The sequence below is a fragment of the Neopelma chrysocephalum genome, unplaced genomic scaffold (assembly GCF_003984885.1).
Source record: "Neopelma chrysocephalum unplaced genomic scaffold, ASM398488v2 Primary Assembly neopelma1_105, whole genome shotgun sequence".
Classification (NCBI taxonomy): domain Eukaryota; kingdom Metazoa; phylum Chordata; class Aves; order Passeriformes; family Pipridae; genus Neopelma; species Neopelma chrysocephalum.
Genome location: NW_020897769.1, coordinates 94,639 through 106,901, shown reverse-complemented (window position 1 = coordinate 106,901; position 12,263 = coordinate 94,639). Strand labels below are relative to the sequence as shown.

Genomic DNA, 12,263 nt, shown 5'->3' with positions numbered 1-12,263 from the left:
CTTTTTTAATGGATATTATGGTATCAGCTTTTTTGAACCAAACAGGGGTTATTTAATCCTTTTGTTTTAACTGTAGTTGCAAAGTTACTGAGCTCCACAGTCACAAAGAGGACTCAGACTGCTTTGACCCAGGGTTGTGCATAAGTGAGATCAGAAGTTGACTCAAAATCTGCAAGGAATAAGAAATACTTCTTTTTCTACAGAGGTGAGGATGAGCAGGAAGGGTCAGGGGAGGAAAGAATCTACAATATCTACCCCTGGAAAGGTGAAGGCCACTGCAAGGTGCTGCCTGTGCTTATTATTGCCTCACACCACAGTGCCACTGAGAATGAACAGCTCAGCCCAGTTCCTGTCCATGTCCGTGGCAGCAAAGAGAAGCCCTGCATGGGAGATGCCAGGCTTGTGTCCTTCACACCAGCAGAAAGGATCCATTTATCACGGAAATGACAGTCAATCTCTAGGGCTGAGGGCTGGGGAAGAGATAGAGAGTAAGGGATAGGTGAAGAGCTGATGAATTCATGCAGAAAGAGAGAAAAGAGGAAAAGATCCAGATGCCTTATTTCTGTGGTTCAAATAAGCAAAGCAGTACCCAATTATCCCGGAGACTGCACAAAGGGAATGTCAGTGTGTGCAACCATCTGCAGTGGGCTGATCTGCGAGCTCACACAGTCACCTCTGCACCATTCTGTGAGTGGCATTTGCTGTTTCTTAGAGATTGGGAAAGAAACAGATAGAGCTCTGCTTGTAAGCCTCTGGCCACCTCCTGTTTCTATCATATATCTCTTGGGGCAATCTCATAGCAATTAGTTTCTAATTGCTTCAGTAGTCTACAACTGATTTGACGAGAAATGCCATGCAAATGGAACGGTTCTTGCATGTTTCACAGAAGCAGAAATTAATTGCATCCTAATTTTTAAAACTCGGCTTCTTTGCATTCTCCCTTCACGTAATATTTTGTATTTCAAAACAAAAGGTAAAATATTAAAAAGTAATATTTTTTTCCTCTAATCAGGTATCCTTCTGCCACTGCTCAGTGGCACAGATTCACCCTGATGTGCTCTACGTTTATTGTAATGATGCAATTTGAACGGTTACTCCCCAAACCAGTGTGAACCCTATAATGCCTCTCCCAGGTGCTGTTTAGTTGGGGTAAGAAGGTTTTAACCTCCTGCCTTTCAGAATCCCGCTAGTAAATCAACTGCATCTTGGGATCATCTCTAAATGAAATTTGCTTGCTACACAGCAGCAAGGAGACGTGATAGGATTATAAAACAGGACAATTTTTCACTGCAGAAATACTTGAACTCACTCTAGACAATTATGCTGCCTGCCATTTTACACATCATCTGTTTTACTATTCCTGCATCAGTTATTCCATTAACATTACTGCATACTAAGCCAGAACCTGTCATTGGTCCTGTAGACATGGAAAGGATGAAATACCTTTCAAAAAAAGGAAAAAAAAAAAAGCATTTTCACGTGGAAGGCTTTGGGACATCCATTTCACCAGCCTTGATGCATGTGCTGTACAAAGTATTTTTATCTCCCAGCCTACTTAACATTGTTAATTTCTACCCTAATGTGGTTTAGCTCAGGACATAATGCTGAATTTGTCATTACTCTGTTCGCTGTCAGCTGAATTGAAAAGACCTGCTAATTAGGAAAAAAAAATAGGTTTATTCAAAGATTAACAGAAATTAGGGTGAAAACAAAACTCTTTTGATAGGGAGAGGATATGCATTTGCTGTAAATTCAGGAAATCTCACAAAGCACAAAGAACAGGTTCAGAATTATAATTAAGGAAGAAATTTTAGGTCCCTGAAAGAACAGCTTGATGGCAATTGTTACTTTCCTTTAGATTTAATGTAGCTTCTGTTACAATTTAATTTTTAAAGGCCACCACTTTTAATTCCCATTAATCTCCAGAATGAACAGTGTAATAAAGATCCTGGAAAACACTGAAATTTAACAAGTCAAAATGCCTCTAGGAGCCTTTACAGAATATTTAAGGAACTGAGCAACAGCACTGATGCTGTGACCGAGATGAAATGCAAATCCAGTGTTAATTAGATACAGAACTGGTTGCACCTTCTTGTGTAATTCAAGAGTGAGGCTGACTTGGATCCATAGGCTGCATGTGAGGTTACACTGTCAGAGGATGGGACAGTTTCTCCCTCTCCAGGTTTGGAGGTGTGTATTAGGAAGGATTACTTGGAGGTTGAATACTTTATCCTTGTGTCTTTTTTCCATTAGGGTTGATAGCACGAAGTAAAACTGTCAACTCTTCGACATCTCCTTCAGTGAGGAAGCGTGTAGGATTTTGCAGATGTTGTGCAAACGAGAGGGGCACCTGTACAAAATATGAGCTCACTGACACATCCAAGAAGTATCTTGAGACATGATGAAAATAGCAGAGATGTTTGAAGGGCTGTGTAGTTGGAGATCTTGGCACTGAATAAAACCAGTGCAGGCTGAGATACAAATAAGCATAAGCTGAGCTGTCAGAATAGTCTTGTCTGGTCAGAAAAGGTTTTTAGTTACAACAGAGTTACAGTGCATCTTCCCCAGGAAAAAAACTCTGCTAATGAATTGCCATAGAATCCCAGAAAGGTTTGGGTTGGAGGGACCTTAAAGCCCATCCAGTCCCATCCCCTGCCATGGGCAGGGACACCTTCCACTATCCCAGGTTGCTCCAAGTCCTATCCAACCTGGCCTTGAACACTTCCAGGGATGGGGCAGCCACAGCTTCTCTGGGCAACCTGTACCAGGGCCTCCTCACCCTTATGACCAGTGACATTTCCCTCAACCTGCCCTTGTGTGCCCCAGCCCTTCACCTGAAGGATCAGGGCCTGCAGCCCACACACCAGTGTCTTTCCTGGGCTGGGGAGACCAGGATGGGACAGAGGAGTTTAGTTTAAACACAATTGCCAAGTACCAAATAAGGGAGAGGGAAAGCATTTTTGCTGTTGCCTTCTTGGTTTATTGTGTTTTGGCTTTTTGCTTTTTCGATTTTTCATTTCCCACTCTTGGAAAGAAGGTCATGTAGGACAAACAGGGCCAGGCCACTGTGGCTTTCGAAGTGAGATTTAAATTTGTTTTGTGATTTAGTCCTAATTAACACATGCTGTCTACTACAAACGCCAAGGAAGACAAGGTTATCCACAGTGAAATGTGTCAGTGTGCTGCTGTGCTGGGAGAGACAAAGCCAGTTCAAAACATGCTGCCTTCAAAGCCAGTGGTGACGTCTGAGTTGAACTGAAGTGTCCTCAAGCACTCCTGATGCACTAATAATAACAGCAAGTCTGACACGGATTTTTCCCTAGCACTTATTTTGGAAGGGTGTTACTGATGTCAGCAGGACATCCAGGACAACCTCGAATAACTACATTTCTTAGAGAGAGGCTGCCTCAGTGAGTAAAACACATCCACGTGTCACAGGGAAACTAAACCTTTTCATATTTTATGTAATTTCCCTTGTCATTCTGGGTCACTATTGAAGACAGAATTCCCTCTCTTGTGTCTCTTTACACCACATCACAGAGGCTGTAGGAGCAAATCCTGCTATTTCATACAACTGTGTAATCTTTATTTTGCCAGAACTTTGTTCTGCTGGAAAGCACTGTGCAGTCATTTTGCCCTCTGCTTCCAGGACTACATGCTGGGCAGGAGTAAGGCAGAATAGTGGGTTGTAAGACAGTGGACTTATCCCTGGAAGATGGAAATGCAGGAATAAATCAGTTTTGTCCCTGAGTGAGGGTTCATCTTTGGCCACCACTGTACTCGGCTGAAGTCCATAGCTGTGTCCAGGTGGGGTGAAAGTACAAAAGGATCCTTCTCTGGTAGCTGGCCAATGTAGTGTCCTCTGAAATACTAGGGCTGAGAATTAAGTTCTTGATGCATCAGACCATGAAATAATTAACTGGAGGAAGTATTTTTATGTAATGCTGGCTGATCAAAGAAGGAGCTGGAGCCAGGAACACTTACAAGATGTTGAGAAGGGGAAATCTCTCCCAGGGCACTGTTCTAGCAGGTAAGGAAAGCAGAGATGTTGTCTTAAACTCTCAAGAAGACAATATACATTGAGTGTGGGGATAGGAACAGTTATCACAGTTTTGCTTCCTCCCTTCCCCACTATCTTTTCCAGCTGGAAGTCAGCAGGCAGAGGAGTGGCTGAGGGGCCACTGGCTCTGACCTACTCGTACTGGGTAGGTGCCGTGGTGTAGGGTGCACAGATAAGGTTTCCTTTGGGGGAAGCAGGGACCAACTGTGAGACAAAGTCAGGATGTGGCTATTGGCCTCCTCCAGCCCCTCAGAGCTCACTTGCAAGCATCATGTGCTTGGTGCAACTTTTCAGCCTCCTGTACCCGTTCACCAGGTATTGGTGATGTTCTTTCTGTGCTCCCTGAAGACAGAGGATGTTGCTTGCAGGCCCACACCAAACCACTCAGTCCTGGTGCAATGTGTTGTGTTTATGTTTTAATCAGGGCATATTGTCAGTACTTTGTTAACAGCAGACTCTCAGAAAGCTGAACAACAGCCTTTCTCTTTTATGAAGATGTGGACAACAGGATCAGCAACAGCTATAGGTTTTAGAAGCTTGTTGCTGGAAATCCCATTAACTGGAAATTCCAGCCCATTGGCTCTTCAGCCTCACCTTGTGTAGGTTGATAGGTTCCCTGTGTCTTTACTTTCAAGACTCCTGTTTCAAGTAGTGTTGCTTGACCTTGGCCATATAGTAGCCATGCTACTTCCAAAGTCTCTGATGCTCTTTGGTAGTCCAGAACTACTGTTTCCTCTCAAGAGTGATGAGGAGGGATGATTAGGATTCAGTTAAGTGCTACCTGTTTTGGGGCTATTTGTGCCCCCAAACTGCACAGCACATTTATCCTCAGCCTAATACCCTCATGAATGCAAGAGCGAGCCTTTCTTCTGGATAAAAAGAATCAGCAGCCTGAATATCTGTTTCATACTCCCTCCATATGTATAGGGAATGGGGATAACAAACTAACCTTTCTTCCAGAGGCTAATTGGATTTCACACAGTTTGGAAGCACTGCTAATTCATCAGATATATTAAAATTCAGCTTTAACATTCCTACTGGGTAGCTTGGCTATTGACCTTCCTCCCTCTTGCTTTTTGTTCTCTTCTGTTTCAAACTTACCCGTTTCCAATACTTAAATAAACAGGCACCTTTGTGCTGCTGTCCCTTGAGAGCAGCATTTCTCCGTGCATGAAGCCTTACAAGCTGCTGGGAACACACAGGCATAAATATTTCTTGTTCCATTTAAATAAGCATCACAAATGCTTACTCTAGAAATAATGCATATTGTTCAGGAGCTGGTGTCCCTACTCAGATTGAGTAACATTATAACCAAATAGTCCAAGTTGGCATAAAGCACTTATGATCAACCTGCTTTGGTTTTCAGCCTAATTAAGAGGATCTGCATTTTTCATCAACAAGAAGGTGTAAAAATCCTCTCTTGCATTTAAGAAAACTCTTGATCGTCCTGACTTGCTCAGGATTTTCTCTTCTGAAGGTGAAGAAGGAAGAAAAAATCTCAACAGGAGAGTGGAGGTTGATTGTTTCAATCAAACTGTGTAGGTAGGCTTAAATGTTCTCTAAATGTTCCCTTAAATGTTCAATAGTAGGCTTTAACGTTCCCTGTGAACACAAAAAAAGTTGAGGCCTCTGAATAATGTTGTGAGGAATGGAAATCTCTCTGCGTATTTCTACTGAGAGGTGAGATTATGGGCCCTGAAACCCAAATGGTTTTCCCACCTTTCCCTATGGTTCCCTGCAGACACAGAAGTGAGGGGACAGCACAACCATGGTCCGGCCAGGTTTCCACTTGGATGTCTGGTGACCCAGAGGAGCAGAGATGGAAGAGCAGGTGACAGAACACCCTTATTGCAGGGTAGCTCAGAGAAGGGCTCCCCAAAGTGCAGTTGCACATCCCTGTGTGGCACAGGCTGGGCATGCAGGAATGCTCTGGATCCATTTTGGAATGTCGACATCTGCGCTTTTCGTGCTCATCTTCCTATTGCTTATCAATTTTGAGCAGTATTTTTTCGTGAAAGTGGATAAGTAATTCTCTTTCTGTGAATGCAAATGTGGAATCTATTGAGTGGGTGTGTGCATACTTTAAAGAAATAATTGAATCCAAACATCTCTTATTTTTAAATCCAGGAAACCAGAATCTAATATAATGTAAATCAATTCAGTCTCTGCTTTGGGCTTGCAGTCTTCAGACTGTTAAAAAGAAAAATTTATTAAGTGCTGTGTATTCCAATATCAACATATTTATTTTCCATCATATCCCCTTAACCCTTCTGTCTTCTTTTTCTTTCTGGATGTGTGGTGAAGAGCTTAGTCCCCATGTTCATTAATTCCCATATTCACTCTGATGTGTGACCTTGCTGAATCTTCCCATGGCCAGGTCTGTGTGTGTTTTGTTTCTCTACAGTGCTCTATTGATTGCAAACACCCAGCTGATACATCACAGTTGCCTTTGTGCTTTAGGATTTTGGCTCCTCAGACCTGAAATAAACATACCACTGCCAATGTGACTTGGAGTACAGGTGTTGGAGTATAAATAAGTCCATCAGATTTCTGGTTTGAGTTAAAACAGAGTTTAAACAGATTTTAGATACATTCTCAGCTCAGTTAACCCTTGGTATCCATCCAGCTGCTGGCCTGACTTCCTCAGCTTCATCTGGCACCTTGTGCTGAGAGAGAAAGGACAGGAGCAGGCATCTAAGATACATTAATTGTCTTTAACTAACAGATGTGTTCAATTTTAAAGTATTTATCAAAGCAACTTAGAAAAAAAATGAGTACGTCTTAATTCAGTCCTGTTCCTACAGGCTTTATATGTGTATGGCATATAAATTGTCTTCTATGGTCTTTTTCAAAGCTACTTCTGAAGAGAGTTTTCCCACTGTTCTGACCTCTGGAAGCCTATAAGCTGAAGAAGTATGATGATTTAAAGGATGGAAATGGACATCTGTTTTCTTTGACCATAACCATTTACATTTGCAGAAACTTAGGGACTATAATGCTGTCGGTATCACTTCCAGTTGTGCTGTCTAAATTCTTAAAGAGGAGAGATATTTCAGAGAGAACGGTTCCCAAAGTCATTAGGACTAAGGGAGAGAGCTAAAACCAGGATATATTTTCTGAACTGATGAAGACATTTGTCTGAAAGGTGAAGAAGGCAGTTCAATTCACCCTCTTGGGGATGCCCTTCTGCGGGTGGTGAAAGGGAACAAAAGGAACTTGGTAATCCAAACACGCATTCAAAGCACAGGAGGTTCTGCACTGGTGGGTGATTTAGACAAAGGCCTAAGTCTTCAGGTTTTTTATTTCTAATTATTTTAATTATTTTATTTATTAACAAATTACAGTTTCTAAGTACGGCTGCTGCCTCCTGGAGGATGGTGGAAACAGCCAGTTGCTCAAAGCTGTGCTGGTGTAGATCCCGTGTGTTACTGCTCCTCTTCCAGGTGAACTCAGAATATCACAGATATTTCAGCACACTGCCAGCTGACATCCAGAGACATGTGTGAGGCGAACTCCATTTTGTCAAAATCCTGAAAAATGCTTAGTTCTACAAGTGCTGTATTAAAATGAAGAAGGCGGCTCAGCAGCTCTCACAAGGCTGTACTTTCCTTTCTGCAATTAAAATTGCTGCAGCAGACAGTAATGGACTGTCACTGCAGAAATCCCCTCTTGGAAATCTGAGCTATATTGTCCTCTCAGGGAAGGTTTTTCTAATATAAGCAAAGAAGGATTTTATTTAACAAGGAAAGAAACCACGCTTAATGAAAACCTAAGGAATTGCAAAGAGTTTGGTACTCCCTCAAATCTCTGTTAATCTCTACCAACTTCTATTTATTCTGTGATATATATGATAAAGTTTAGTAAAAAGATCAAACCTTGGCACAAAGAAAAATGTTATCATCAACTCTATTAGAAATAATGGCTTAGTAAGAAATAAATTTGTGCCTCATCGACTGGAGTGTGAAGAAATAATTTTCTTCATTGGTATTGCTTAAGCTACAGGAATTGGAGAGCAAACATTTCATGCAGGATGATCCTTTCTAAATCAATATTGTCCTTTGAATCCTGAGTTTCAAATTAAATATTATCCTCCTTTAAACAAAGGCCTGCTTGAAAATCAATGCTATTTATTTTGTCTACTGTAGTGTTATACACAAGTTTATTTTTGGTTATAAATAAAAAAAAGCTTGTGGACTTGAAAATAGAAAAAGAAAAAAAATCTTCCTGTTTTGCTGATTTCTGGTGTCATTGCTAAGAGTGAATGATAACAGTCATCAGAAAATTCACCATTTTCAGGTAATAGAACTGGTCCTTGCACTAGCTACTATCAGGTTTTGTCTTGCGCTTTAATAAATTTATAGCTAAAAGTAAAATGCAGCATTTTAAAACAATGATTTTCAGGTCACCATCTGGGGTAAATCTTTTATTGATGTGAACTTTCTTTCAGGGTTTTCATGGTGTTCCAGGTGAATTATTTGATATAATTAGGATAGTAGATTAGAGTAAGCTAAAGCAGAATATAGGCTTTCAAAAAGTCCACACTGCCTGGGGGAAGACTTGTACTATTTTTATTTATTTATGAATAATAAACAGAAAACATGAGGAAAAAGACTTCTGACGAATGGAGAGAAGACTTATAATGTCCTTCAGGAGTCACTTAAAAACCTCTACAAAAATTAATGCAGGTAGAGATTTGGCCTTGCTCGTCAAGAACAACCCTTAAATATTCCATACTGGCTAATAAGGTCTCAAACCTGTTATCCCAGCAGAGCAGCCCATGGGCCCTGTTCTTGACTCTATGACCTTCAGGGATGAGCTCATCTAGGCCCCTTCTCCTGGTGGTTTTCGTTTCCTGTGCACCCCTTAGAGGGTCTGGCTCTGGTGCTGTCAGATCCAGCAGTTAAGTCACATGTTTTCACAAAGAAAGTTTACTCCAGCAACTTCCTGTGGACACCAGTCCATATGGGACGTGTTTCAGGGACGTACAGCGATGATCAAGGATTGGGATTTAATAAACAAAAGGTAAATAGAAAATACCACACACGTGGTGAACATATGCGACACAGCATAATATGTGCAGTTATTTCTGAATTTTGCAGTGTTTTGCACTATTTAAGGAAAGTGAGGTCGGGTTTTGGCTGTCTTTTGTACTATGTTGTGGTGAGTTCTTAATAGTGGAAGTTACAGCAGGAAAGAAAAGGGGAACAAATAAAGTAAATACAGAAGTTATTGTTTCCTGAGTATTAGGAGCTCAACAAGTAGATTATCTCACTCATTACCAGCCTCCAGTGCTCATCCAACCAGCTGTTGATGACTATAAAACACACCTGCTACCTGAAAGAACAGCAGCAAAATTAATTGCAAGTATCTCTGCTTGATATGCAATCAGTTTTCTGTCCTTGTGCATGTTGGGAGTTTTCCATTATGTTTGGAGCCTTGATCTGAAGGTTTTTGTGATGGCCTGGACTTTCTTTTTGCTTGTGGTGGTTGTGGGGAGGCAAGGACAAAATACACACTTCAACTTAGGACCTGGAGGCAAAAAAAAGCAAAGTACCTGTGGCTTCTTTCTCATTTCATGTAAAAGGTTGGAAAATTTTTGAATCCTTATGTTGTGATTCAGCTTTGCACTATGTTTAACTGAGCAGTGGTTTCTGTACTGAGGGTTGAGCTTAGGAACCCACCAGTCTTTTCTGTGGCATAACTACAGTGCTTAGCATTCAGATGGGAACTTGTGTATTGAGCCAAACCCAATTATTTGCAAATGAATTAGTGCCACCATCCTCGGGGGGAGGACTGTAATACCAAGTGCTGGTTTAAAATGTCATCTTTTCTTTGGGAGAATTCTCTATAGATTTATTATTAACTATTTCCAATCTAATTTGAGGCAAACAGAAATAGGAATTCACTGAAGTTAGCAAAGAAAATTCTAACTTTGATCAAAGCCATAGCAGATTTCAGCTTGCTCCATTTTGAAAGTCATGGCGATGTGAAAAGCAAGCTTTTCACTAATATTTGGCATTGTAACCAGTGCTGGCACTCGTAGGCAGTGCTTTAATTATACATTACATTAACCAGTGTGAAATACTGAGCCTTATTAAGATAGCCAAAAGCCTTCTTTATAGTTGATTTATTAGAGCTTGAAATTAACTTTTCACAGTCCAGCTCGAAGAGATCAGTAGATATAGAAATTCAGCTCTGCCTGCAGTAAGTTTCCCCAGTTATCTCCAGTGCTCTCTCCAGTCCCTTGCAGTGCATCCACCCTCTGTAGAGACCCCAGACATGGCAAAACACTGGCCATCAGCATCAGCTCTCACCCTCATACCTCCATTTTAAATGTCAATGCCAATCTTGTGGTCCTTTGAAATGGTTTCCTGAAGAAATAGAACTTAAAATAACCACCTTAGTCTCTGCCAGGTGTTCAGATGTGTGGCTGGTGTGTCGTACCAGACTGGCTGATGCTGGAGATGTTCCACTCTGGCGTGTTTGCAGATGAACATTTTTGCTCCTCCTGACACGATACTTGGTCAGTATATGGCTGGGATGTCAGGATATCATTAAATATTGCTAAAACAAGTCCATCACCTGTAGAGCAGTAGAGAGAACTGCAGGTCTCTCCCAGCTGAATGTGGGGATTAGCTCCCAGCATGATGGCATCTTACACTTTTCTCCTGCTGGAATGCTTCCCACAACCTGCCTGCATTTTCAGATTCCTGAACTCCCAAATATCAGTTCTCTGATTAAATCAGTGGATCTGAAGCTCCCACATCTTGTGCTTTGCTTCTGTTTGATGCTGCACGGCAAGTCACTGGAGCTTCAGGTCCGCAAGATATAATTTCCTTGTATTTAGGATGGTAAAAAAGGAGATCAAGGCACTCAGAGCCCCTGACTGGTGTGACTGTGTCTTCTGTTTACCTCGAAGAGTTTTCTACATCCTGCTCCTGTGGTGTCCCCAGAGAGGAGTTGTAGTTTTAGGTGGCTGAAAGCTACTGCTTTTCCTTTTCCCACTGAGCTGTTCAAGGGCAAAGCTCCCACACTTGCAGCTGCTGCAGCCTCCCCTCCCTGGTTCTTTGTGCCTTTCCCACCCAATGACCACCTTCCCTACATCTCGACCTTCTGTGGGATGAGCAGCTCTGCAGTGAGGGACGGTACTTTAGCATCCCATGTCTAGGTGGCCAAAGCAGGGAGAAGATGGCACAACATCTGGAGTAAATCCATGCATTTAAATGGTGGTTGTGTGGGAAAGATGCCTAGTCAAACTTTGGGTCCCTCCATCAATAGCACAGATAAACCTTTTAACTCTAAAATTTATCATCAGGATCACTTAGGAGGAGTCACATCTCTGCACTTGTGCTGTGCCCAGTAGCTTTTTGCCTTCTTAGGGGTTCTTTGAGTTTTTAGGCTCTGTTGGTACTAAGATGCTCCCCAGCATGAGCAGTGGTGTCATAGCCTTGCCTACGGATGTGGCAGGGAGGGAACCTCTGCTTCTTATTTTAGAAGTAGCTGTGTCATTCATTAGGGTGATCAGTGTATTCTGTCAGCTCCTGAATGGATGGGAAATGCCACTCCCCATAGAATGTGCAAGATAGTTGTTGGAGTTTTTTTCTCTCTCTTTTTTTTTTAATTACACTGTTACACTTGACTTGCCCAGATGGGCACCAGCCTTATGGAGAGTAGGACCAAATCAGCGTGGGGTGGGGGGAAGAGCAGAGAGGCAGCTCCGTTCTGTTTAAATTAAAACTGAGCCACATCAGAATGTTGCCAATTAAAAATAAAATGAATGACTTTGCTCTCTCTGTAGGTGACCTGTCTCCATGATTTCTTTGGGGATGATGATGTGTTTATCGCCTGTGGTCCAGAAAAATTCCGCTATGCACAGGATGACTTTTCTCTGGATGAAAGCGGTAACATCAAACGCACGCCGTGGTTTTATTTGATTTCCATTCAGTTGCTTGTATCAGATAATAATGCTGCATGCTTCTGTTCTGGTTTTTAAGACCCAGTACATGGAATTTAACATTCTTTTGTGATACTTATCCAGTCAGCAGATATTATAATCAGGCAAATACTGGCTGAGGTAGCCCAAGTCAGGATAAATTAAGTCCTACTCCATTTGACATTTACTGCAAGTGTATCCTTTTGATTTTCTCCAGTTACAGTTGGAGAGATACATTTTTCCTGAGAACTAAACCTCCTTATGTAGACA

General features: G+C 41.7%; 1 protein-coding gene across 8 annotated transcripts in view; it reads left to right on the top strand.

The window, feature by feature from the left end:
• Positions 1 to 12,263, top strand: part of DCX (doublecortin) — an 80,925-nt gene that overhangs the window by 52,781 nt on the left and 15,881 nt on the right. For all 8 annotated transcript variants that reach the window (XM_027696152.1, XM_027696148.1, XM_027696147.1 and 5 more), the window contains exon 4: positions 11,859 to 11,961. In XM_027696152.1, the coding sequence (XP_027551953.1) occupies positions 11,859 to 11,961 (103 nt within the window). The remainder of the gene's footprint in view (positions 1 to 11,858; positions 11,962 to 12,263) is intronic.